Raw genomic sequence first — 25,816 nt, forward strand, 5'->3', positions numbered from 1 at the left:
GGAATAGGGTTTTGCTTTGCTATTTGCTAGAAAATTGTGTAGCTGTATTTTTGTCCATATTTAAATTATTTAAGAACCATATGGCGTTCCTGATGTTAACAGACCCTAGTTAACAATCTGCACCTGAACTAATACTGAGAAATTATCATTCTGAATCATAGCAGCCCTGCAAGGAGCAATTTCAAGGAACATCTGAAAATGGCATGTGCTCTCCCACTCTGGAACATGAAAGGGAGTATGCCTTATATTTCAGTGCCATCACTCTGTGGATTTCTGGGTGCCTGCTCTACATAATGGGCTGGAGAAAATACAGCAGTAGAGTCCTGGGTGAATTTTTCTGTAATAGAATGGACTTGCCACCTGAAAACTAAGTTCATAATTCAGGGTGCAATCCTATTGGGATAGGCGGCCACCTCTGAACTCGAAGATGACCGCCTATCCAATGCAGGGCAGGAGAAGCATGGAGGGGATCGTTCCCTCTGTGCTTTGCCTGCCCTGCATTTTCGGCTAGACAGCCAATTTTGGCTGTCTAGCCGCGGGAAGGCGGAGGGGGGGAAGCAGCTGCCGGATCACACATAGGATGTGCCGTACCAGCATTTCCACCTTCCCCACCCCAGAATTACCCCCAGGAAACCCCATTTTCTCCGCTCCGTGCTCCTCTTCCGAGCGTGGAGCACGGGGCCATTCTGAACTACCTACGAGGCAGCGTGGGAGGGGCAGGAAGGTTGGTTGTCCAGGAACCGACCTTGGAGCGCGGGCTCTGAGGTCAGTTCCCAGAAACCGACATATCCTATGGCCATCTAGTCGTTGACTAGCAGCCATAGGATTGCTCTCTAAATCTGTTTTATTCTATGTTTGCCCCACTGGGCAAACATGACAGCAGCAGTCATAAGATCAGGGTTAGATCAAAAGTGAACTAAACCTGGGGAAAAATATTGAAAATCGCAGCAAACAGTGGATATGTGTATACCGTGTATATATGCATGTAAATGGATTGTCAGGGTTGTATCTGAGCCCATAGAGTCCCAAGGCAGCTCTGATTCTGAGGAGGAGATACCATTTGTGGGAGAGGAACTCTCTCAGACTTCAGAGGCGCAGCTGGAGGGGGAGCCCCCCCCCCCGCTCACATCCCTGGGAGTGACAGTGACCCAGGCATGGAAAGGGAGGGACAACATGAGCTTTTTGATGCGAGGTGCAGGCGTAGGCACAAGCGAGAGGTTGCAGGAGCTGAGCTTAGGCGCTCAGCCTGATTGGCTCGACGTCAACAGCTGCGCCCCAAGACCCCACAGGAGAGGGGGAGATCTTCCCCTCCCACCCCTTAAGTTCAGAGAGTTGCCACTTTTTTCCCAAATGGAGATCAACTGATGTCCTAATCCTTAGAAACCTCTAGATGGCTGCTCCTGTGTAGTTCCTCTGCGTCTCAGGCAATTAGCATCTGTATGCTTCATTAGGCTGAATGGAATTAAAGCCTTGGAAAGCAGCCCTTTTGTCTGAGTGTTGATTCTGGCTATTGGAGGATTCAGTAAGCAGCAGGGGCACCTTGACATGGATATTCATTCATGAAAATGATGAAAGCAGACAAAACAATGTGAAAAGGAGATATAAAATGGATTTATATAAATGAAGAACATTGTAAACTGTTTGCAGCATAGGGTTACATTCGATTATGAAAGTCTGAAATTATAAAAAGTAATGCCCAAGATATGGAAATTAACATAAGAAGTAGCAATTTTGAAATTATTATAGTAGCAGTTGAAATATTCTTAGCAATCCCTAAATTTTCCACCTTACTCCCTCTTGCCCAGTCTAAATTCCAGCTGTTAGATTTTTAAAGTAAAAAATTAAAGTAACAATAAAATTAAGGGAAAAGTATGTCTACCCATAGCTAAGACATCTTCAGATGGTTTTTTTTTAAAGAAAATCACTAAAAATATAAATGATTGAATCCACAATCATTTGAGCCTCAAAAGGGAAGAAACCCAGAACATGATGTTAAGAAGTAAAGAAGTGCACAACAAAAGGCAAATCATAAAAGATATTGCCATAATAAGGTAGGGATTATATCACAAAGAAAAGAAAACTAAGAACAATGAATATGAAAGAGGAGAGTGAGGGAAGCTTAGAAATTGAAGAGAGATTTCTCAAAAGCAAAGCTGAGCCAGGGCAAAAGCTTCAGACGACCAGGCTGGAAAAGATCCAGTGAAGTGAAGAAAAAAGACTAGCAACAATAAATATGAAGATGGAGAACCGGTAATCTTTTCCACCCTCCCATGTCATGGTTATTTCTCTTTACTTTCATTTTTCATTACAACTTCCCTGATCTCTCAGAGCAAAAATACATGCTGTGTTAAATGCGTAGCATGTAGATGATCTTAATTTTTTGTTATACTTTAGTGCGCAGGCCTGTGATCCGGATTGGAACTACCATGAATGGGACGGTGGGGAACCTTCCCACCCAGCCACTCCCCCCACTTAAATTCACCACACACACACACACACAAACACGGGGGCTGAAAAGGAAGGAAGGAAGGAAAAGACAGACAGACAGACAGACTCAGTGGAGTTTCTTCCTCTTTTTTCAGCCCTTGTGTGGGGTGGAATTTAGTGGGTAAAAGTGGTTGGTTGGGAAGGTTTAAATCCTCTCTACCTGCGTGCAGTGGTCCCAGATCAGGGCCCACATGACTCAGGGTGGCCATGTGTCCTCTTTTACAGAGGACAGCATTCTATTGGAAAGGCTGTCAGAGGGCAGTCTCCTATTTTCAGGGCATCCTCTATTTGAAGAGCTGTCCAGTCCAAGTCTGGTATCAAGTTAAAGAACCGTCAGAAGGAAGAGCTGGGCCTTGGAGTTGCCCATTAACAGCATCTGGACAGAAGATTGAGCAAGTCACACGGTTACCTGGTCACAGCCTTCCACACTATGGCAAGATGTACTGTATTTCTATTTAAATTATAATAATTATTTCTAAATTTGCATGTATACATATATATTACCATATGCAAATTCTATGCTAACAGCTGTCCTCTTTTGTCCACATATTTGGTGATGCATGACCTCTTTTTTGGCGATGCACAAGTGGCCACCCTACTTACACTAAAGTAAAACAAAAAGTTACCTACTTTTGGGAACAAAAGGATCACCTCCACACTGTATATTTAACATAGTATGTAGTTTAACCCTCATTTGTTTCTTTCTCCCCAAGCACCTTCCTGAGTTTAAAAAAAAAATCTGAGAGAGATTTTCCCATAGGAAGCGTCTCTTCTCAGAGGCAAATTCTCTTTCTTTGTTCTTAGCAGGGGGACTAACACAACCAGGTGCTCTTACGGGAGGGAAAAAAAACACAGGCCTAAATTCTTTACAGCTATAGGGAGTCATCTGGCCTTGGTAGTTTTTACACTGTTTCCTTTGTTTTAAGGTCCAAACAAGGCCAGGCCTGCTGGCCAATTTATCTTCTTTTGCATTCCAGCACCTAAAGACAAACACTCTCATATATTCCAAGCTCAGACAGAGAAATAAGCTGGGGTGGGGATGGACACACACACACACACACACACACACTCATAGCCATATAAACCAAGTTTTTGGTTCAGAAAAAAAATCCAGGCTTCAGTAGACCTTCTTCCTCTTCCCAGTGTACCAGATCCCACCCTTCCAAACCAAAAAGGTCTACACTAATGCCACCCTCTTTCCTGATCGAGACTTCCCAATAAAAAATGTCAGCCCTGAGGACAATAGTTCTTGAGTGCTTCTTATCACCCCACCTCCCTGCTTTAAGCATGTCTCTCATGTTCCCTTCCCATTTCATTTCATGTTCCCTTCCCATTTCACAAGCATATGCATGTCTAGTCAAAAACAAGCCCTAATGGCTAGCATCCAGTCGGGCCCCAGTGCTTGTGTTAATGTGACGATTTGGCCACGGAATGTTGCCATCGCCACCAACGTTCAGCAGCAAATAGCCACTTTTCTCCACTGGCCTAGAAAGTGCTAGTTACGTGGCGGAAGTGTTGCTTTACACTAGTGCAACATCATTAGCGCTGCCACTCGGGCTCTGTTGGACACTACCCAATGAGCTCAATGAGGCTTACTCCCAAGTAAGTAGGGATGGGATTGTACCTCAGCGTATTATGTAAAGTGATAATTGCGATAAATAAGGTGAAGTATTTCCTCTACTCGTAGATTATTAAATCATATAAACTAGACTATATTATATTATAAAGCGAAAATGAAAAAGGTGCACCATGCCTGAGGCAGCTGGAGATCAGATTGCTCTGGCTATCAACTTGACCTTCCTGGACCTACTAGTTGAAGCAACCGTAGTCAACATGCAGTTCTCTGTCAATTTGCAAGTCCTTTCAGGTAGCTCAGAATCAGTCCAGAAGAACTATGCACTGAGCAGCTATCATGGATTGAGGACAAAAGTGGAGGCTGGTGGCTCCGATGTCAGTGGGGTGATGAATCTGCTCCAGGTTTCAGCCAGAACTCTAAAGGACCTATCCAAAGTTCTGACTGAAACCTGGAGCGGATTCACTGCCCCACTGACTTCGGAGCCACCAGCCTCTTCTGGAGGATAACAGCATTCCTTCCGCCTCCTCTTTTCTAAATAGTAAGACTACTTGTTTGTTCTGCCGAATCTTCGTAGTCCATACAAATCTCTTCAGGTGCTGTGCTCTGTTGTCTTCTCCAGTAGCCGTAACGTTTTGCTATTTTGACCATGTGCATTCTGAAAGAGGCCCCCATAAAAAAATACAGGATGGGGTTGAGGCAGCTGTGGAACAAGGCGATGCTGTTAGTGACCTGCAGAGCAACATCGATGGCTTTGCTCATGTTGCAGTCCGTAACCAGGGGCTGGATGATCTCTATGGCCCTCCAAAGCTTGATGACGTTGTAAGGCAGTTGGGTGGCGATAAAGACCAAAACGACGGCGGCAAGGACTTTCAGAGGCTTGTATTTTTTAACACTGGGACTCCTGGTGAGGGCTCTGGCCACAGCGGAGTAACAAACCAGCATGATGAGGAGGGGGAACACAAAACTCAGGGACGTTTCCATGATTTCGACAGTGACTTTAATTATTTTCCCCAAGCTCTCAGGAAATGCGTAAAGACACGCAAATCTGTCGCGGTGCTCCTTGACTGTGTTAAAAATTAGCTCAGGGATGCAAAGGAGCATGGCAGCCATCCAGACAAAGGAGCATGTTTTGCTGCATTGCTTTGCAACCCTTTGTTGGCCTTGGGCTTTGGCTATGGCATTGTATCTGTCGACACTGATGCACGCCAGGAACTGCATGCTCGCACTGAACGTCATGGTGTACATAGCACAGGTGATTTTGCACAGGGGGATACCCAGCACCCATCCGTGTACAGCATTTGCCGCCCAAAACGGAAGAGTACAAAGCAGTAGCAAATCAGCAATTGCCAAGTTCATGATGTATACATCTGTCCTGGTCTTTAGATTTTTGAAGTAGGCATAGATTGCCACCACGAGGGAATTCCCAGCAAGCCCGACAAGGAAGACGATAGAGTAAAATGCTGGTAGGAATGACTTGTTGAAAGTTCTTACCTCTTCTTTGATGCATATCATTTCAAATAAAGTGTAGTCAAAAGTAGCATTTGACTCATCGTGATAGTAGTGGTAGTCTCCTGAAGCGTTTAGGTAGGGCTCCATGGAAGAAGCTGGCAGAAGATACCAAGAAGTTAATTGCATCTTAAAACATTTGTCACCATGTTTTCAAATACAGGATAAGTTCCCCTTTTCAATATGGGAATCAAAGTCTTTACACTAGGGATGGACAAATCTGTCCATTTCACTTTCTCCCATATTCAGTTTTTTTTTTAAATCCCAAGTTCTTTCTCTCCAGAATATGAAGAAGTTTGCGAATTTTTGTAAGTTCTTATCAAAAACGAATGAAGCAAAATTCTCTCCCATCTGCACTAGCCAGACGATGATGTACCTGTCTGCCATGGAGCTGTTAAAAATGAGCAGCCTGTCAGAAAAAGGAGGTGGCAACCCCAATTTAGCATCACGAACATGGCTGAACACCCAGGGATCCAAACCCAGACTTTGAAGTGCAAAGCACTCAACGCCCTGGGCCTGGATGGACAAATCTGTCTGTTTTGGTTTCCCCTGGGTTCAGTTTTGTTTTTTTTAATCTCAAGTGCTTTTCCCCCAAATATGGAGAACGTCATGAGCTTTGGTCAGTTCTTATCAACACTGAACTGAAACGAAATTCTCACCCATCTCTATTTTAAACAAAAAAATAAACATATGGCGGCCTACAAAAATGGGCTGGATGCAGGGCTACCCAGGGGAGGGGTAGTTGGGGCAATTTGCTGTGGTCCCCCACAAAGGATGGGGCCCATGAGTCAGCTGCACTGCATGCTGTTGGCCCCGGCCCTGCCACGCCACGTTGCTCCCCAGAATCCCACGCACACGTGGCTCCTTGTAGGGACTAGGGGCAGGACCCCCAACATCACACCTGCCCCTGAGCAGCTCTTGTTGCATGTCTGGTTCCTTCCACCATCCCTGCCCTTTACGTAACAATCCAGGTTTTCCCACCCCACCCACCTGCCGCCATTAGCATCCAGTGATGTTAAATGGAAGGGGGTGGAGAGTAGACTTGTGACTGCTGTTTTTGGTGGCAGCCATGTGCTTGACTCTAATGCTAAGCAGATCTACATGGAAAGAAGAAGCCTCACTGCTTCCACTGGGATCTACTTCCAACTAAGTGTATTTGTTATCAGAGTGCAAGTATGGTTAAGATGAGACTATCAATAGCCACTATGCAATCATAACATTATTTCAGAGCACTGAACCAGATAAAGCAGGAATGCCTAAATGATAGCATGCTATCAACATTTTGTCCTTGAAACTCTTAAATGTGGCTCCTGATCCAAGGAGCTAATTTAAGCCAGGTTGGCTGAGCACCAGTTTCATTTCCTGGCTGTTCTTTTTCCTGAGGCTGCAAATGGGCAGACTGGCGTGGGAAGCTCTCTTCTTGGGCATCGGTGGCCACTGCGCTGTTACAGCACAGGAGTTTCATTGTGTGTTTAGTCTTCCGCATCTCTCTAATTATGACCAGTGGGATTTTTCATTGATCAAAATTTCCAGCTTTCCACAGTCCAAAGGCCAGGGCCAAAGCTCTGGTTTAGGGTGTGTATGTGTGTGGGGATTTTCCAGCCTCCCCCTGACCCATGCTCTTTGAAAAGCCATCCCTGAAGGTTTTTACATTTTTAACAATGGCGTGATGTGATCTATTTTTTCCTGCTGTCTAAATTTTGGCTATGATTGTTTGTGACGTTGTTTTTAATGAATTGTGGTTAAGCTGCCCTTTTGCTGTGGCAGAAAAGCAGCATACCATGAAAAGAACAAAACAAAAATAGGTCTGGAAAAAGCATTCCATGAAGCAAGGGAAGGGTTCTACCAAAGGAAAATTGGCAATACCCCTCGTGTGCTGAAACAATTAATGCTATGACTTTGTTGTCTTCTTCTTCTTTGCCTTCTGTTGTTGTTGTTGTTGTTGTTGTTATTGTTACTACTAGTACTGCTACTTTCTTCAGTCTGTGAGTGACCCTGTAGCCAAAGCTCTCAGGGCGACATACATAATAACTTACCTCTTAGGATCCCAGCCAGACGCTACCAGACCTGCAATTGAAGAATGGGTGTGTGTGTCAGGTCTGAACTGTCTGTAGCCCAGAAGGTCAGATACAGCCCAGAAGTCACATATTGTGGCTGGGGTCTCCAATGGGGTGCCTTTGTGCCCACGGACACTTGGCTGGTTATCCACCAGCTTCCCTGCCCCTCCTGACTTTGACTTTATTTTTTACATTTTCTTAAAATGAATGTTGATTTTATTTATTTATTTTTGATTTCTTAAAACATTATTTTTTTAACTGGGGGGCTGGCGTGCTGCAAAGTGAAGTGCCAGCCTCCAGGACCCTCTTTGTTTCCAGGGTCTGAAACCCTAGGAACCTGCTACCAGTCAGTATAGACCTCCCTTCCACAACCTGGTGCCCTCCAGATGTAGCTGGCAGATTCTGGGAGTTGTAGTAGCCCAACAGACCTGGCAGGTTTCCGTGTCCCTCCATGTCCCTCCCTCTTATTGTCATCGTGGACACAAAATGCACACCAATAAATGCCCACCCTCTTTCCACATTTTGGTAAGCTTGGTAAGTTTCTAAATAAGAATTCGTAACTGACCTGTTTCTCCTTTTTAGTAGCAGGAGCTGCAGTTTTGATGTCTGCTGGTGGAATGTTGTTTTTTTGGGTCTGACTCAGGATTTTTGTCTTCCTTCCAGCAGCACCACGCCTTTCCAGTGTATAGCTCTATTTTCCTTTAAATTGACATTTGTCAGCAATGGTTGTGCTTTCCTGGAAATCAGCTGTTGCATCTGAGCCACGGGAAGGCTCCGTTCGCTGCTCCAGCTTTGTTTTAAACCTGATGGGCAGAACGTCTTTGAAAGTCAGTTAGTGATGTAGAACTCCCACGTTTTAAGCTTAAGCAGTGGTCATAGGAAGAAAGCAGAAGTTCAGGCAGCGCAGTGAGCATATTTTAGTCTGGCTTCTCCTAGAAAATACTTCTCTTACAGCACTGAGAGTCGGGTTAAAAATAATGGGTACAGTCCCACCAGAATGAAGTTCCTGTAACTCCCATTGATTTAGTAGAGGAGTCAAAAGTATAAGCTTCACCGTCCCATTGAAATCAAAAGTACTTTGGCTGCATTGTGCCTAATGATTTTTTTTTTTAAATGATGGAGATAATACTCTTAGGGCACAATGCTATGCATGTTTAGACAGAAAAAAAGTCCTACAACTACCAGCATTCTGGATGGGGCATACTGGGAGTTGTAGGACTTTTTTTCAGTCTAAGTATGCACAGAGTTGCACCCTTAAGTTGTTTGCCAGTGTTTTGATTCCACTTGATTTAAATGTTGCTGTCTCTCCTGTTAACCAGAAAGGATCAGCCTTGTCCATTGATGGAGGTCATTTTTGTGGGCTGGCCTTTCGGTGCCTCCCCCGACTGGGAAGAGGGCTTTCTAGGTGGTAGCACCCCATTTGTGGAACGCTGTCCCCAGGCAAACTCAGCTAGCATCCACATAGTTCTCTTTTTGGATCTTTTTCTTAATTATTTCACAGGCTTTCAAAAAGTATTTCAACCCTGAATTGCTTGCTTTTAATTGTGTAGTTCTGTGTGTTTTTTATGTTCCAAACAGTCTTGGAACATTTGATTTGGAGAGGGTTAAAAAAAACAAAAAAACAAACATTTATAAATAAATAAAAATAAACTCTGAGAGCAAAAAAAGATGAAAAATGACAGTCTTCTCTAATCACGTGCTACAACACAATTGGCACAATTTTAGGGATTACTTGGATTTCTACAGCGTATACAAACCCCGTTGCCCACAAGTTGGGGGCAGTGGAAGCTGGTGGCTCTGATTTTGATGGGGCCGTGAATCCATTCTGGGTTAAAGTCAAAACCAGCCAGAATTCTAAAGGAGCTATCCAAGGTGCTGAACCCTATCCCCAAAATAGGTTCAGCACCTTGAATAACTCCTTTAGAGTTCTGGCTGGTTCTGACTGAAATTCAGCCCCACCAAAATCAGAGCCACCAGCCTCCACTGACTGGGCAAAATTTAGTCCATACTGGTCTTCACATGGCCACAGTGGCTGATGCAGTGGGGCAGGCAACTCCAGTTGGAGGGGCTGTAATTCCATTCAGGGTTTCAGTTACCACCAGGCAAAACTCTAGCAGTGCTATCCAAGGTGCTGAAAGGTGCTATCCAAGATGCTAGCCCCTGGCCCCGAAATGGGTTCAACATCTTGGATAGCACCATCAGAGTTTTGGCTGGTAGTAACTACAACCCTGAATGGAATTACAGCCCCTCTGGAACTGGAATCACCGGCTGCCACCAGGCTGATGCAAACCATTGGTGCTTCTAGATGGAGTGATCCTTAGCTTAGGGGTGGATAGAAAGTAGATCTCCAGATTTGGGGCTTCACCTCCCAGCATTACTGACCATTAGCCATATTGGCTTTGGTTTCTGCAAGTTGAAGTCCAAAAGTTCTTCAGATCTACCTTCTTCTGTCCACTACTGCATTCCAAAGGCATTGCACAACTATTCTGTCTTTTCCTCCTTGTCAGATTTTTCCAGGAAGGGAAAAAGATGGAAGAAACAGTGGGAAAACAAGGGATGCTTACAAATTGAAGATGTTGTCATCTGGACCTCCAGTAAAACTCTGTTCATGAGGGCCAAAACAGACATTACTTTAAATCTGTGTCTAGGAGCTATTGTTTGTTAGTTTGTTTTTTTACTAGAGTAGGCACAGGGGGCCTGATCCAGATCTTAAAAGCCCTCCTACCCCCATCCCAATCTGGATGGGCTCCCTGCAGCTACTCTAGGCTAAAAATGATGAGAAAGAAAAGATGTTGATGCTAGACACAGATTTAAAGTTATGTCTCATTTGGCTGTCAGGCAGGGCAAGTGTACAATAAAAGCCTCATCTGGAAGCACCCACTATGTGATCAGTAGCATCAGCCCAGTCTGTAGGACAAGCTCCTTGTGGGATGTCCCATTCCCATGCTCCAGCTTAGGAGCACACGCATCATCAACCAGGATATGGTCTAAGAAAGTTATCAAATGGTGCCATATAAACTGTCAATAATTACATGCATGACTCAAAACTGTATTTTAAAGGTGTATCAGGTTTCATGTGTACCAACAGCCAGATCTGACAGCAAGTTAGTCAAACCAATTAAAATCCAAATACTCTGCGGATCAGTGCTGGACAACAAGATCTGCTGGGTTTCTGGCTTAACAAGAAGCTGCCGTACATCAGGTTAGGCTATTGGTCCATGTCCCCCAGTATCATCTACTCTGATCAGTAGCTGCTTTCTGGATTTTCAGGAAGAGAGGCTGGATCCAGACTTAGTCATACTTGGAGTAGACCCATTGAAATCTAGTCATGAGTTCCGTGGGTCTTCCCCAAGTCTGAATAAGTCTGAATCCAACCCATTGTCTTTCACATCACCTGCTATCTGCTCTTTTTAACCGGAGATACACATTGACTTAGAAGCAAGTTCCTGTCGGTTAATGTCATTGATTGCCAGATAAGAGTGATCAGCATTTCAGCCTTCTGGCCCAGTCGTAGAACTGCTCACTGAGAAGTCCCATTTGTGCTCACCTTTTAGGAGCCGGCAATCCAAACTGCAAATTTGCTCTTGTGATGGCCAAAGACAAAAACAGCTCTGCATCCAGGTAAGAAGCAAATTACGGTAAACGTATGCTTGGAATCCGCAGTGCAAAGTGTACAAAGCAAGAAAGAACCCTTACTCAATGTAATTTCCCACAAGATTACTCTCTTCACCTGTCATATCTGACCAGTCACATCAGCGCAGTCTGCAGGCCAAGCACCTTGTAGGGTGCCCCGTTCCCATGCTCCATCACCCAGCTTGGGAGCACAGGCATCCTAAGTTGTTTTTATTGTAGTTGTTTTAGAACAGTGGTTTTAAAACTATGGGGCACCCACTGTGGGGCAGGGGGAACAGAGCACCTGGAAGGGGGTTGGATCCAGATTTATGCTGGATCAACTGCGCTGATGGACGTGGGCTTCCCCACCCCCTCCTTCCCATGGCAGCCCCTTCCAGCCCCCTGAAAAGGCTACACAGAGAGTCAGGAGAACCTGCAGAATGGGGTGAGCAGTGGTGTGTGGGGAGAAGGATCCCCCCAAATCGAGCAGCGCGACCTTAAGCAAGCAGAGACTTTCCTCTTGCAGAAGAGGATGTGCCTTGTGATGATGGCAGTTCAGTTTCTTGTTGCTGTTTTAAAAAGAGACTTAATATTTAATAGTATTTAAAAAGAGACTTAAGATTCAACATCACTTATTATTTTTGTTTTGGTTAGATATAAACAGCACAGTATGATCATTGTGCCGATGGACATGCCAGGGGTTAAGCTAATAAGGTCTCTTTCAGTCTTTGGATACGTTGGTAAGTTGGGTTGCTGAACGTCCATTATTTGACTGGCCTGACCCGTTGAACTTGCCTTCTGGAAGCTTCTCTACTGTCTGAGCCTTAAAAAGCCAGTATGCTTCAGAGCTGGCCCGAGCAACACTTTTGTTATTGGCCCTGCGCCTTGACCTGCCAGGTTCCAGCCCAACCCTGAACATTGGCAGTGCCTGTGTGGACTGTATTCAAAAAACAAAATGGCCAACTCTGTTGGTAGCTATTTTATATCTTTGCCCACCATGCACTTGTCAATGCCAGCATCAAAGCTTCAACTGAATAGAACCGGTCAGGTTTAGGATTCTTAGGTGTCTGTATGTGTACGTCTGTGCAGTGAGTACTGTTAAACCCTGGATGTGCGTGCCTGTGTTCTACAATGCTAAGTAGGCACGCCAGTACTGCAAATTCTAGCAAGCTGAGAGGAAGCTACTTTATTGCAGGGACTTCCTGCAGTTGCCCTAATCCAGGGCATGGCCCTCAGCCCAGTTTCAAAAGCCCTCTGCAAGTGATCAGTTCTCTGGTAAGAGTGATTTTTCCCTCCTCTGGCAACCTCCTAGGTGGGGAGAAAGAAGGACAGAGGTTGTGCGGAGAGGGGGAAGAGAGAGACAGAAAGTGGGGAGAAAACAATGCTGATTGCCATCTTAAGGTCAAACACTAATAAAAAACAACAACAGTCCTCTCTTCTTTTTCTGTGTTTTGTTTGTTTGCCCATAAGATGGCAATCAACATAGATTTTTTTGTAACTGGGGGTTGTATCCAACGTTAGTCTAACTTAAGCCCCATTCATTTCAATGTGTCTCCTCTAAGTAGGAGCAACATTAGATACAGCCCTGCTTTTTGCTTTTATGGGGACTGTTTGCTGTACTATGCATCCTCGGTTGGATCCTGTCTTAGTCATGCTTAGTGTAGACCCATTAAAATGAATTGGGTTTAAGTTAGGCATGATGGGCTCTTACTGATGTCAATGAATCTAAGCATGACTAAGTTTAGATCCAATGCCCTGTACATAGAGAGAATGAGTCGCTTCTGGCACAGATCCTGTACTTTTTATAAATATTGATGTTGGCAGTTTTTCTCAGGTAACAGTTGCTTTTGTTCTTACTGTGGTTCTACAGATTATTTTCATGGCGGACACTTTGAAGTGCATTTTAACGACGTTCGAGTACCTGCTTCCCATTTAATACTTGGTGAGTCTCAACATTCCTCCTTCTCTGAAAGCCCCAGGGGGAGCCCTGCAAACACCTCTTGGCAGGATTACCTAGGACGGCCCACAGTGCTGGTGGTACCATTAGGTCGAGTGAGGCAACTGGCTCAGGCGGTAGATGCTGAGGGGTAGCAGCAGCCACCCGCCAGCCATCCCACTTGAGTCCCCCAGCCATGCCCCCTGTTGAAGGGCAGAGGTCTGTGTGCCCCACGGCCTGTCCTGCACCCCTGTAACTAGCCTGCTGCCCTCATGTTCGGTGGAGGTCACTGTTCTCTCCACAATGATAAAGTAAAATTCAATGGCCAGTCCAGTTCTACTTCTGTAGGTGGCACGGGGGAAGGGAGCCATCTTGTCCTTTGCCTCAGGCAGCAAAGGATCTTAGGCCAGCTCTGTCAAAGCTTCTATACCCTTCCACAGTTGTGTGTGAAGAGGAGCTTTACCAGGTCTGTGTTCTATGGAGGCTCCGTGTTTGATATCACGGTGGCATGGAATGGTTTAAAGGCAACGGAGCCCTCTTCTGGCTGTGGATTTACATCACTAAGTAGAAGTCCTGATGTATGATGCTAATACAGGCACGCTGTTAAAAATGGATGAAGTGAACAGTTATTTTGAACACATTTCTACTGTTTATTCTTTTCTGGGTGGGGAAGAGAGAAGTTCATGTGCAATATCAACAGCAGGAGTTGTAATCCTCATATGTGGCTGCTCTCTATTTTGCATTATTTTGACTCCCTTGCCATTCTACGCTATCTCCGTCTTACGCCAAGCAATTTCTGAGGATGCTGGGATGCTAAATCTTGCCGTGCAACTGGAGGGAGCTACAGCTGCAGTTTAGCACCTTGGCTGCTTGGCACCATCTCTTGATATACTGAGATGTGCAGTGTCTTTGGCTGGAGGGACCAGCAGTTCTCCCACTGGGACCGATGCCTAAGGAATTGTGTGCTCCTATATCAATCAATCAATTCAATTTTATTGCGTTGACAACCAGTCATTTGCAAAACAATGAACCAGGCCATACAGCTAAAACATATTTAATTAACATACAGCCACTGGTTACCTCCAGAAATTCAACAACCCTTAAAATTTAATATTTAAAACCTATGGCCAAACCATTTTGGCTTGTCTTACCTTGAACTTAGCAAAATTTGGGAGTTTGAATTCAAAGCCCCTTGTCTCATTTTCAGAGCAGAATTAATATACTTTGCCATTCTAAAAGTAACATAACAATCCGATCCATTTAATAACATAAGCACCTTATCCCTTGATGTTTCCAACTTCTTTTTCTTTAGGAGTGGAAAAATATATTTGAATCTCAAGTTACCATATTTAGCACACTCTAGCAGAAAGTGAATTCTATCTTCTATTGTCTTGCAACCGAACGGACATAGCCGACAAGGCCTGGGTACATCATGAAATCTTCCCTATAATTACCTGGCAGGGGAGACACCTTGATCATGAAGGAGATTTTCCCAGGGTGAGGCTCATCCATTGCACTCCAGCTGTGCTGTCCCCTGCCATTTCCCCAAATGTGGGGAACTCGACTGCATAATTTGCACTCCTATATGTTTTGTTGTTTATTCGGTCAGTCACTTCCGACTCTTCGTGACTTCATGGACCAGCCCACGCCAGAGCTTCCTGTCGGCTGTCGCCACCCCCAGCTCCCCCAAGGTCGAGTCCGTCACCTCCAGAATATCATCCATCCATCTTGCCCTTGGTCGGCCCCTCTTCCTTTTGCCTTCCACTTTCCCTATCATCAGCATCTTCTCCAGGGTATCCTGTCTTCTCATGATGTGGCCAAAGTACTTCAGTTTTGCCTTTAATATCCTTCCCTCAAGTGAGCATTCTGGCTTTATTTCCTAGAGTATGGACTGGTTTGATCTTCTTGCAGTCCAAGGCACTCTCAGAATTTTCCTCCAGCACCACAGTTCAAAAGCATCCATCTTCCTTCGCTCAGCATTCCTTATGGTCCAGCTCTCGCAGCCATAGGTTACTTCGGGGAATGCCATTGCTTTAACTATGTGGACCTTTGTTGTCAGTGTGATGTCTCTGCTCTTAACTATTTTATCAAGATTTGTCATTGCTCTCCTCCCAAGAAGTAAACGTCTTCTGATTTCCTGGCTGCAGTAATCTTTGTGCCTAGAAAGACAAAGTCTGTCACTGCCTCCACGTTTTCTCCCTCTATTTGCCAGTTATCAATCAAGCTGGTTGCCATAATCTTGGTTTTTTTGAGGTTTAACTGCAACCCAGCTTTTGCACTTTCTTCTTTCACCGTCGTCATAAGGTTCCTCAGCTCCTCCTCGCTTTCAGCCATCAAAATGGTATCATCTGCATATCTGAGATTGTTAATGTTTCTTCCAGTGATTTTAACTCCAGCCTTGGCTTCATCAAGCCCAGCACGTCGCATGATGTGTTCTACATACAGGTTGAATAGGTAGGGTGAGAGTATACAACCCTGCCGTACTCCTTTCCCAATCTTAAACCAGTCCGTTGTTCTGTGGGCTGTTCTTACCGTTGCTACTTGGTCATTATACAGATTCCTCAGGAGGCAGACAAGATGACTTGGTATCCCCATACCACCAAGAACTTGCCACAATTTGTTATGATCCACACAGTCAAAGGCTTTAGAATAGTCAATAAAACAGAAATAGATGTTTTTCTGAAACTCCCTGGCTTTCTCCATTATCCAGCGGATATTGGCAATTTGGTCTCTAGTTCCTCTGCCTTTTCGAAACCCAGCTTGTACATCTGGCAATTCTCGTTTCATGAATTGCTGGAGTCTACCTTGCAAGATCTTGAGCATTACCTTACTGGCATGTGAAACAAGTGCCGCTGTTCGATAGTTTGAACATTCTTTGGTGCTTCCCTTTTTGGTATGGGGATATAGGTTGATTTTTTCCAATCTGTTGGTCATTCTTGTGTTTTCCAAATTTGCTGGCATATGGCATGCATCTTGCAAGATTTTAAACAGTTCAGCTGGGATACCGTCATCTCCTGCTGCCTTGCTATTAGCAATGCTTCTTAAGGCCCATTCAACCTCACTCTTCAGGATGTCTGGCTCTAGCTCACTGACCACACCATCAAATCTATCCACGATATTATTATCCTTCCTATACAGATCTTCCGTATATTCTTGACACCTTTTCTTGATCTCTTCTGCTTCTGTTAGGTCCTTGCCATCTTTTTTGGTCATACCCATTTTTGCCTGGAATTTACCTCCGATGTTTCTAATTTTCTGGAAGAGGTCTCTTGTCCTTCCTATTCTGTTATCTTCTTCCACTTCCGCGCATTGCTTGTTTAAAAATAATTCCTTGTCTCTTCTGGCTAACCTCTGGAATTTTGCATTTAATTGGGCATATTTCCCCCGATCACTGTTGCCTTTTGCTTTCCTTCTTTCTTGGGCTGCTTCCAGTGTCTCAGCAGACAGCCATCTTGCCTTCTTGGTTTTCTTTTTCTTTGGGACGTTTTTTGTTGCCACCTCCTGAACAATGTTGTGAACTTCTGTCCATAGTTCTTCCAGGACCCTATCTACTAAATCTAGTCCCTTAAATCTATTCTTCACCTCCACTGAATATTCATGAGGAATATTCGTGAGCTCATATCTAACTGATCTGTGGGTATTCCCTATTCTCTTTAGTCTGATTCTAAATTGTGCAATAAGAAGTTCGTGATCTGCACTACAATCAGCTCCAGGTCTTGTTTTTACCAACTGCATAGATGTCTGCCACCTTTGGCTACAAAGGATGTAGTCAATCTGATTTTGGTGTCGACTGTCTGGTGAAGTCCATGTATAAAGTCGTCTCTTAGGTTGTAGATACTCCAAATGTAGATATGTAGATATTTCTGAATAGATACTCCTATATATGTTTATTCAGAAATAAGCCTTGTTGAGTTCAATGAGGCTTCGAACAAACTTACTGTGGTGTGGGGGAGTAAGACCTACTTGAACGCAATGAGGCTTACTTCTGAGCAGACCCCTGTAAGATTGTGCTGTAAAACTTTGCATGAAGAAGATCCCAGGTTCAGCCCCTGGCATCTCAATCTAAAACCGAAGGGGGCAACTTGTGGGCCTCCAGATGTTTTGGCCTGCAACTCCCATCAGCCCAAGCCAGCTTAGCCATTGGTGCGGGATGATGGGATTTGTAGGCCAAAACATCTGGAGGGCCACGAGTTGCCCACCCAATCTAATGGCACAATGCTATGCATGTTTAGACAGAAAAAAAATCCTACAATTCCTAGTATTCCCCAGCCAACCATGCTTTTGATGTTCCAGTGTCTCCCCGGTGAAATTTCCATGCTCTGCCCACAATATTATGCTGGCTATCAAATGCTACCATATTAGCAATGAACAGGCAGAAACTCTTCTCAGAAAGGCAAATGATAAACCTGGAAGATCTGGCCTTTCTTGTTTCATAATACAGGGGAAGGAAGAGGATTTGAAATCGCTCAAGGAAGACTTGGACCAGGCCGTATTCATCACTGTATGAGGTCAATAGGGGCAGCAGAAACTGCACTACGAATCCTGTGTGAGCGTTCAGCCCAGCGGGTGACTTTTGGGAAGAAGCTGTACCATCATGTGAGTTTACCGTCTCTTACGTTGTTTGCCCTCTCATGTGCATAACCCCTTTTTCTGGCTCAAAGGTGTATCCTATCTTGATACCTAGGCTTCAGAAGCACACCAGACAGCCTAATGTTCCCACATTAGATGGTGGCCTCTGAGGAACTGGGAACAATATATACTTGTTCTTTACACGGCACACTTGTATAGGGCAGGCTATAAAGCTAGAGACTTGGGTAGGCCCATAGTTCAGAGCTCCACTCACCGAAGGTGCCTCTGCCCAATTTTTAGAGATCCCCCCTTCTCCAACCCCACCCCACCCACACACCACAGCCTGTCTCATTCAGCAGGGCCCCCACCCTTCTGTGTAACATTTTCAGGGAGCCTCAGGGGCTGTCATGGTCAGCAGAGGGCAGGAAAGTCCGCTTCTGCCAACTCAGTTGCGCCTGAATCTGGATCCAACCCATTACCTTGTAGCTGAGCCAGGAATCCTGCCACTTGTTCCTTGAGCGGAGTCGGTATTTACATTACATCTTCTCAGCTGTCAAAGGCTGAACTGTTGTTGCAATGGCAGAAAGCAAGGATACAAGACAATTAAGAAAGGAACTACCTGGCATCACTCATGGGACGAACAATAGGGCTAACTCACTACCACTGGTACCATTTCCACTACCAAAATTTCACCAGGGGTAATTCAAACTAATGGTGGCAGTAAGACCCCATTATGTATTACAGTTCAAAGGTGCAGTCTAGTCTCTACCACCAGTAGCTAAAGGAAAAGGTGTTAATTTTATTGTATGTTAGTTTAATTTGTTCATGGACTTGATTTTTTACCTCAAAGCATGTTACAAATGTAGTGATGGGTTGTGTCCTGATTTAGTTCTGTGGTTTTGGAAAGTGTTGACTTTCAGTGAGACCACTAATAGAGTTGCAGCAGGCTTGGTTATTTTCCTAACCTTTTTTTTTTTTGGCTTTATGGCTCTACAGGAAGTTGTCGCTCACTGGACTGCTGAATGCCGCATTGCTATCGAGCAGGCAAGACTGCTTACGTTGAAAGCAGCCAGCAGAATAGACACGCTGGGCAACAAAGGGGCCAGAAAAGAGGTAACAGGGCAAACTAGACCAAGGGACAGGGGAAGAGATAGCAGCTTGTCAGGAGAAGAGACAGCAGCTTGTATCTAACTATTGGAATTCCACTGTTCCCACTGATAAGAAAAAGGCATCTTTATATTTCATAACAAGCTGGGTATATTTTGGTAAATGCAGTCATGACAAACTTTGATTTCAGTGGGTCTGTCCTAGGTATGGCCAAGTCTGAATCAACTACTCTTAGTAGGACAGTCTGGATCCAACCCAGTAACTCACTGTGACTGTCAGAGTAACTTTAAAAAAATGTGGATACGCACAGTAGATCATTACAGTACTGCACCTCCAAAGAAAGTGAATAGAATTTGAGCAATAAGGGTATTTATCAATCACTCAATCAACCTTTCCTCCCCAAAGCTCTAGGCAGCCTACATGGTTCTCCCCCGCTCCCCACCAGTGCATCTTATCCCTAGAACAACCCTGTGAAGTAGGTTATACTGAGAAAGATAGTGACTAGCCAAAGGTCGCCCAGTGAACTTCATGGCTGAGTGGGGATTTGAACCCGAGTCTCTCTGGTCTTGGTCTAAGCACTCTAGCCAGCCACCGAACCACATTGTGTAGAGCTTGCTGTGGCCGTCCTCCACTGTGGAACTCCTGAAGAGTTACAGTATAAAACTTGAGGGTTTCAGAAGCTGTATAAAACATGCTTGCTTGGGCTGGCTCTTAATGACTAGCTTTGATTCGTTATATGGCTGGGATTATTCTCGACTTCTTTAGAAAGCAATTTTTGGTCAGCAGAGCAAAAGCTTAATCATCCAACCACTCCAGCACCCCCAAGACAGAAGGCATATATATAGCGGAGGGCAGTTGTATGTGTTGCTTCCCCGCCAGGGGAGCTCTGGCCTAGGCAGGTTACAAACAGCAAAATCACTTGCAAATTGGGGTTCTTCATACTTACTCTGCATTAAAATTCTGCTTGTTGTAAATGGGTCTCTTGTTCCCGCACAAAGCTTTACAAATTCTCACTCGTCTTTGCAGGTTGCTATGATCAAAGTGGCGGCACCCCGAGCAGTCCTTAAAGTGATTGATTGTGCCATTCAGGTTTGTGGAAGTGCTGGATTCTCCGATGACTTCCCATTGGCTCAGATGTGAGTAAAAGATATTGGTAGAGGCCAATATGGCAAGCACATCCCGCTAGGGCAACTCACGGCCCTCCAGAAGTTTTTGCCTACAAACTCCCATCACCCCTCACTATTGGTTACGCTGGCTAGGGTTGATGGGAGTTGTAGGCTAAAATATCTGGAGGGTCACAAGTTTCTCACTCCTGCACTAGGGCCCCAACCTTCCTGTTTCTGCTGCGTGCCTGGAACTGCAAAAAGACTCTTGGCAGACCACAGAACACAACACTGAACCACATTTTGTTTGGAGGATCACAGACTTGCAAGCCTAACTTTGTTCCTTGAGTTCTAACAATATCTGTTGGCTTCAAGTCTGAGGGCCCCTCTGTGCCACCTCCAACATTAGTTCAGCCCAGCAGGATTACCAACTCTGGCAGTAGCAGCCAGTGTAATTATGCACATCCCCAGTGGGGCATTGTGGGAAACCAAAATGGCAGCTCCCAGCTTTACACACATTTGTACTCCCTTAAATTGGAAAACTTTGTCCTGGCCAGAAATCCATATAACCCAACAACTTGTGGTCGGACAAAAACATGTACAGCATGATTCTTCTGAAGTTACACATTTTTTTAAAAAGTCCTATCAACTGCAGTGAAAGTTAAACACATGCTGTTGAAAACAATGGGGCTAAAACGTGCTGAACCCTGGCCATTCTTGCCTGTATCATGCAAAGCAGCTGTTGATATGTTAAGAGAAATGGAGCGCAATATAATTAGGAGCAGAGATAAGGCAGACTACCTAGCATCTTTCTTGCGGTGTTGAACTGGCATAACCATCTTGAACTGATCTCTCAACCCATGTGCAGGTTTGCCTATATTCGGACCTTACGTGTAGCAGATGGGCCTGATGAAGTTCACCTCTCAGCGATAGCGAAACTGGAACTGCTTGACCAAGCCAAGCAGCTGAATGCACATCTTTAATACTACTTTTCTGCTTAGTCATGATGGCATCACCATTTTTTGAAAATAGGAGCCATTGTTTTTCTTAAGATTAGGCAGGCCAAGAAACCTACAGAATGGAAGATGACAAAGCTAACTGAATTAGAGAAATTGCCATTTTGAGAGTGTTCTCCATTTATGGATGGATGTCTTGAGTAAATTTAACTCTTACTAATTCCTACCACTACTGATTCTTCTGCTGAGCTTTCATTTGACTTAATACTTAGTCACCATCTCAGCTGGTGCTGTTAATATGTGCATTTCTACCAAATGGCTTCACTAAGAACAGGGAAAAATCCATCCATATAGCTTAATGGGTCTCTTAATCCCAAGACTGACCTAAGAGAGGACATTTTGTGCAGACTCGCCCTATTGGAATGACAGCTTCCCCTGCAATTGGGGGATTTGAAGCATTTGTATTGCACAAAATATTTCTACTCACTTAAGTAGTGGGTCTTGCATGAAGCCACCTGTTTAAAACTTCATTAAATTTAAGCATATTCCTGTAATGGAAGGTAACCAGCTTCCAGTAATAAAAAGGCACAGATACACATTCTATGCATCACTGTGCTGATTTCATTTGAAATGTATTAAACAAATTATTCAGTTAATAGGAACACCCCACTTTATCACAACTAAAATTCTACAGCGGCAAAGGAATTTGGATGGCCTGATTTCAAGTTAACATAAGAACAAAAGAAGGGCCCTGCTGGATCAGACCAAGGGTCCATCTAGTCCAGCATTCTGTTCGCACAGTGGCCAACCGTCGACCAGGAACCCCCAAGTAGGACCTCAGTGCAACAGCTCCTTCCTGCCCATATTCCCCAGCAACTGGCATACGCAGGCATACTGCGTCCGATACTAGACATAATATATAGCTATCATGACTAGTAGCCATTGATAGCCTTAGTCTCTATGAATTTGTCTAATCCCCTTTTAAAGCCATCCAAATTGGCAGCCATTATTATGGATGGAAAGGTGACTGATAAAAACATTAACTATATCTAGGCAGAGGTGACACACACCATAATTAGTACCAAAAATGTTATTTTGTTAGAAAATGCTGTTTAAAGAAACACGTATATTGCGATTTCCTCTTAACCTAGTAGCAGTGGTGGATTATCTAGCTGAACTAGAATACAAACCACATTATTCATGTGTAAATCTCAAAGCTGCTTGTTTTAATATACTTCCACTGGATTTCCTCTTCGTTTAATAAATTCTGTTTTTCACCTAGTTAACTTACTTTTCTCTGACCAGTGCTGACTGGGGGCTATCCTGTTTCCAGTAAATGAAAGAAGGTTTACAAAATTCTTTTTCGCACAAGTCGCTCATTAAAAAAAGTTATACTGCCAGCATACGTTATCCTGTCAGCATACGTTATCTGTGTTTTCAGAACAGTCTCATTTGGGTATCTAGAGTCCTGTTCTAATTACTTAGAGGTAGAAAGCAAAACTGTTTCCTAGCACTTACTTCATGCCCTTATGATGGTGGAAGCTAAATGTATCCATTCCTCATTACAGGGACTGAATTCTCAAACTCTTTCTGTGTTCATTCAGCTGTTGGCACGAGAACCTCACTGAAATGGAACCAAGTCGCAGCAGTTTATGCACCCCCACGCCCCAAAAAGGATCAAGGGCCATAGCCTAGAGCTTCATTTATCACAGATTCACTGGCATTCCAGAAGAGCTGGAGACAGTCTTCAGACTTAACTGGGCATTACCAGGGAACGTGTCGCTGCTGCTGACCCACAGCTCCCCCACATAATTCCCAAGTAATCTCAAGGAAAACGCATATATTATGTTTTCCCACTAGCTGTGACTTGGGGAGATGCAGACTGGCCCCTCATCCCCTGTAATGTCTAGTTAGGCTCTCAAGAATCCAGAGTGTTATGTTATGCAGGGCATTTTGCTGGAATAGTTTTCAGCTGCCTCATCCCAACAGAAAAAAAGGTCCGCTTTTAGAGGAAGGAGAAAAGGAATAAATGGGCACATACAATATCCTCCCCGTTTTCTTTCCAGGTTTACAAAGGGACAGAACAGCAGAAGTTCAAGTCTTTCTCATCAACAAGGCTTTCAGTTCCCTTTATTTTTAAAATTTTATGTACATACGAATGATCTGCATAATGTACATTCAATATAGAAAGTTTTATATACTGGATAATGTATAGAACATATTATCACAATTACACTATGCTTTTATATAACATGTTAACATCATTTTTTAAATAGGGTTTTTTTGCTGCATTTTAATTTTTCAATTTGGTAAAGCCAGTTATACCTACAAATATCTCATTAGGTCTTGTGAAGGTAACATTAATGATTGAGGACATAGGCAAACACCAAGTCTGTCAAGTTCAAGGAGGATGATCGTGTCCAACTTGGGAGAATAGGAGGGGAAATCTTCTAGTGAGGGTTGAGAGGATCAAGTGATTTAGCCCAATTCTTCAAGACTGCAGTTCAACTTCAGTCATGCTAGTTCATAATATATAAAAGCTAGGAAAAGAGTTTTGATTCACAGTCTTGTAAACAAAAATATAAAGGAACAAAATGTGCTTACGTACAGCAAGAAAAAAAATCTTGTGTACCCTTTTAGGCTGATCCACAAAGTACTTTCTTCTTATGTTACAATGTGATAGAATTGTGAACTTTTTTCTAAAAAAAATATATTCATAGAAAAAGGAATAACACTGTCATGAAACCTGAAAGGCAGGCAGAATTTGTTCCAACGGTTTAGGCCAAGGAATGGGGGTCCTTCTTCATCAATGGCTAGTCTGCCTTGGAGTCTCTTGCACAGGCATTTCATATCCATTAGCCAGTATCGCCAGCTTCGTGGTCTACTGGAGGTGGGACACTGGGCAGAACGGATGAAGACCGCCCTGCAGTAAGGTAGCCAGCAACTCCAGGACCTGTTTCAAGGGGAAAAAATGGGGTGTGTGTGTGTAATTTTTTAAAAAGCTTCAGGAACAACAGAGCATGATACAAGTTGTCAATTCATCTCAGGCCAAGGTTCTTTCCCTTATCTACGGCATGTCAATTGCGTTCATTTAAAAATCTCTCTAGGTAGACTGATTACAGACTACTGGGGATCAGGTTTCCATTCCTCCATCATCAGTCACTATACAAGCACATTATCTAGGGTACATGTTGACATCTCATAAGTCAACTGCAGAGACACCCACAGATATATCCTTGTTCAGACAGCCATCACTTAGAACTCTGAAGTCCCTGTTACAAGAAGTGCAGAATGCCAAGGAGCATGTCGCAATGTCCTACAACAGCCAAATGTTTGCTACAAGTGTATGCCATGCACCAATAAGCATTTAGTTCTAGGAACAGCGCAGAAGCAACGTGCACTTAGCAAAATGGTATCTACCTGCTTTAGAGAGTGCTAGAAAGAAGTTTAGCAAGCTGCCTGCCAAAGTAGATCTAAAGCCCACTTCTGAGATGAAGGGGACTGCTACCAGATAGAAGGGAAGGAGAAGAGATACCTGAGGGAGAAAGAAACCAGAAGCAAGGGAAGTACAGACAGCAAAGCACTTTGGAGCAAGAGTGAAGCACAACTCCACTGATCCTTAAGAAGGCTTGTAGGTGAGAAGTGAATCATTCCCAACCATGAGCATACTCTACAATTCTAAAAGGACTGGAGGTCCCTTACAAATTCAGAATTACAGCTAAGGTTAAAAACATGGAATTCATTTCATTCGATTCAGCTGATTGTTTACAGACATTTCTGCAGAAGTGAGACAAAACAGACACACCCGTTTTAGCAGGAGTTGTTTCAGCATGTTTCAAACCATTTACCCTTTCATTAACAACTTTGAACATGTGAACAAACCAGACATGGGAGTGAATTAAGTTATCTCAAGATAAACAAGCCACATGATCCTTTCAGCCAAGAAAGGATGGCCAAAAAAGCTTAACTTAGGATGTTCACTGACCTGTGAGGTATCCTGCTGTTTGAGTCTCAGAAATGAACAGGTCATGTTTCTGATCTTTGAAGGCACTCCATACAGAGGAACGAGACAGGATTTCATTCACCTGAAAAAGCAAGGAAGCCCAGGGAGGACTTGTTCCATTTTACTTGCTGTATCTATCCAGTCAGTTGGGAAGGAAACACTGTCATTATAAGGGTCTACTTTGAGTTTATGTTTTCTTTTTAAGTGTGGCCCCGTTTAGCTGCAGCTTTTAAACCTGCACAATTCTGAAGCATTGGTCTTGTTACACTAAAGTTATGACATGCAAACACCTTACTTTACAGGCTTTAAAAAGGAATTCAGGACAGGTGTGGGATGCTTACCTGCTCTCCATACTGTAGACTACGAGTCATTGATTTCAAAGCTTTAACAATCTGAGCTTTTGTGGCTGAAGGGCTTTCCAGATTCTCAAGACCAACTCCTTCAAGCAATTTTAGGAGATATGGGACCAAATCTGCTTTCAAAGCCTATAAAACAAGATTACAGGGTACTTAAAAGACAGCCCAAAAGCATTTTGGTGGCAAGACTGGTGTGGGTGTTCGCCTCTTACCCCAGTTATCACAGACATGCAAGATCACTGGGAAAAAAATCACTTTTGGTTCAAGTTTAAAATGAAAATATTTCAGTAACACATATGCAGATAGAGATTGTCCTTAAAGTTATTGCTTATAACTGGCAACCTTAAGCTACAGCACAAATGCTGAAAGATGACTTCACCACCTTCCCAACCATCAAGACAATAGTTGCACATGCTATTTTGGTATGTACGTATATGTATCTATCCTGCCTTTCCAAACAAAAATGGTACCCAAGGTGGCTAACAACATAGGTTAAAAACAAAATCTTAATTAAAATATGATGGATCCATAAAACATAATTGATTCAT

At 43.8% G+C, this 25,816-nt stretch overlaps 3 protein-coding genes and 1 pseudogene across 5 annotated transcripts in view; 2 read left to right on the forward strand and 2 right to left on the reverse strand.

Annotated features, from left to right (window-relative positions):
- The window catches only part of ACAD11 (acyl-CoA dehydrogenase family member 11), a 61,956-nt gene extending 39,644 nt beyond the window's left edge, over nucleotides 1–22,312 (forward strand). The window contains exons 14-20 of the mRNA XM_084858166.1: nucleotides 11,181–11,247; nucleotides 11,893–11,978; nucleotides 13,109–13,180; nucleotides 17,616–17,770; nucleotides 18,740–18,856; nucleotides 19,877–19,986; nucleotides 20,822–22,312. Coding sequence (XP_084714292.1) covers nucleotides 11,181–11,247; nucleotides 11,893–11,978; nucleotides 13,109–13,180; nucleotides 17,616–17,770; nucleotides 18,740–18,856; nucleotides 19,877–19,986; nucleotides 20,822–20,936 — 722 coding nt within the window. The 3' untranslated portion in view covers nucleotides 20,937–22,312. The remainder of the gene's footprint in view (nucleotides 1–11,180; nucleotides 11,248–11,892; nucleotides 11,979–13,108; nucleotides 13,181–17,615; nucleotides 17,771–18,739; nucleotides 18,857–19,876; nucleotides 19,987–20,821) is intronic.
- On the reverse strand, nucleotides 1,591–8,399 carry ACKR4 (atypical chemokine receptor 4). Of its 2 annotated transcripts, XM_084858167.1 has the most exons (3): nucleotides 8,192–8,399; nucleotides 7,606–7,636; nucleotides 1,591–5,667 (listed from the first exon to the last, which is right to left on the reverse strand). In XM_084858167.1, the coding sequence occupies exon 3, from the start codon at nucleotides 5,657–5,659 to the stop codon at nucleotides 4,595–4,597; it is 1,065 nt and encodes a 354-aa protein (XP_084714293.1). In that variant the 5' UTR covers nucleotides 5,660–5,667; nucleotides 7,606–7,636; nucleotides 8,192–8,399; the 3' UTR covers nucleotides 1,591–4,594. The 2 variants fall into 2 exon arrangements, with proteins under 2 accessions (XP_084714293.1, XP_084714294.1); XM_084858168.1 differs by lacking the exon at nucleotides 7,606–7,636 and having other exon boundaries at nucleotides 4,534–5,667; nucleotides 8,192–8,245.
- LOC146344764 (U1 spliceosomal RNA) lies at nucleotides 14,621–14,753 on the forward strand (annotated as a pseudogene).
- A 710-nt stretch (nucleotides 22,313–23,022) lies between the features above and the next one.
- The window catches only part of DNAJC13 (DnaJ heat shock protein family (Hsp40) member C13), a 77,756-nt gene continuing 74,962 nt past the window's right edge, over nucleotides 23,023–25,816 (reverse strand). For both annotated transcript variants that reach the window (XM_084858165.1, XM_084858164.1), the window contains 3 exons: nucleotides 25,254–25,397; nucleotides 24,895–24,994; nucleotides 23,023–23,862 (listed from right to left, as the gene is read on the reverse strand). In XM_084858165.1, the coding sequence (XP_084714291.1) occupies nucleotides 23,765–23,862; nucleotides 24,895–24,994; nucleotides 25,254–25,397 (342 nt within the window). In that variant the 3' untranslated portion in view covers nucleotides 23,023–23,764. The remainder of the gene's footprint in view (nucleotides 23,863–24,894; nucleotides 24,995–25,253; nucleotides 25,398–25,816) is intronic.

This window comes from Heloderma suspectum, chromosome 5, assembly GCF_057233095.1.
Source record: "Heloderma suspectum isolate Gila_16-S chromosome 5, 16-S_ref, whole genome shotgun sequence".
NCBI lineage: Eukaryota > Metazoa > Chordata > Lepidosauria > Squamata > Helodermatidae > Heloderma > Heloderma suspectum.

What these genes read in the sequence shown, in the direction of transcription:
- ACKR4 (XM_084858167.1), bottom strand. Translation starts at nt 5,659, where the DNA reads ATGGAGCCCTACCTAAACGCTTCAGGAGACTACCACTACTATCACGAT.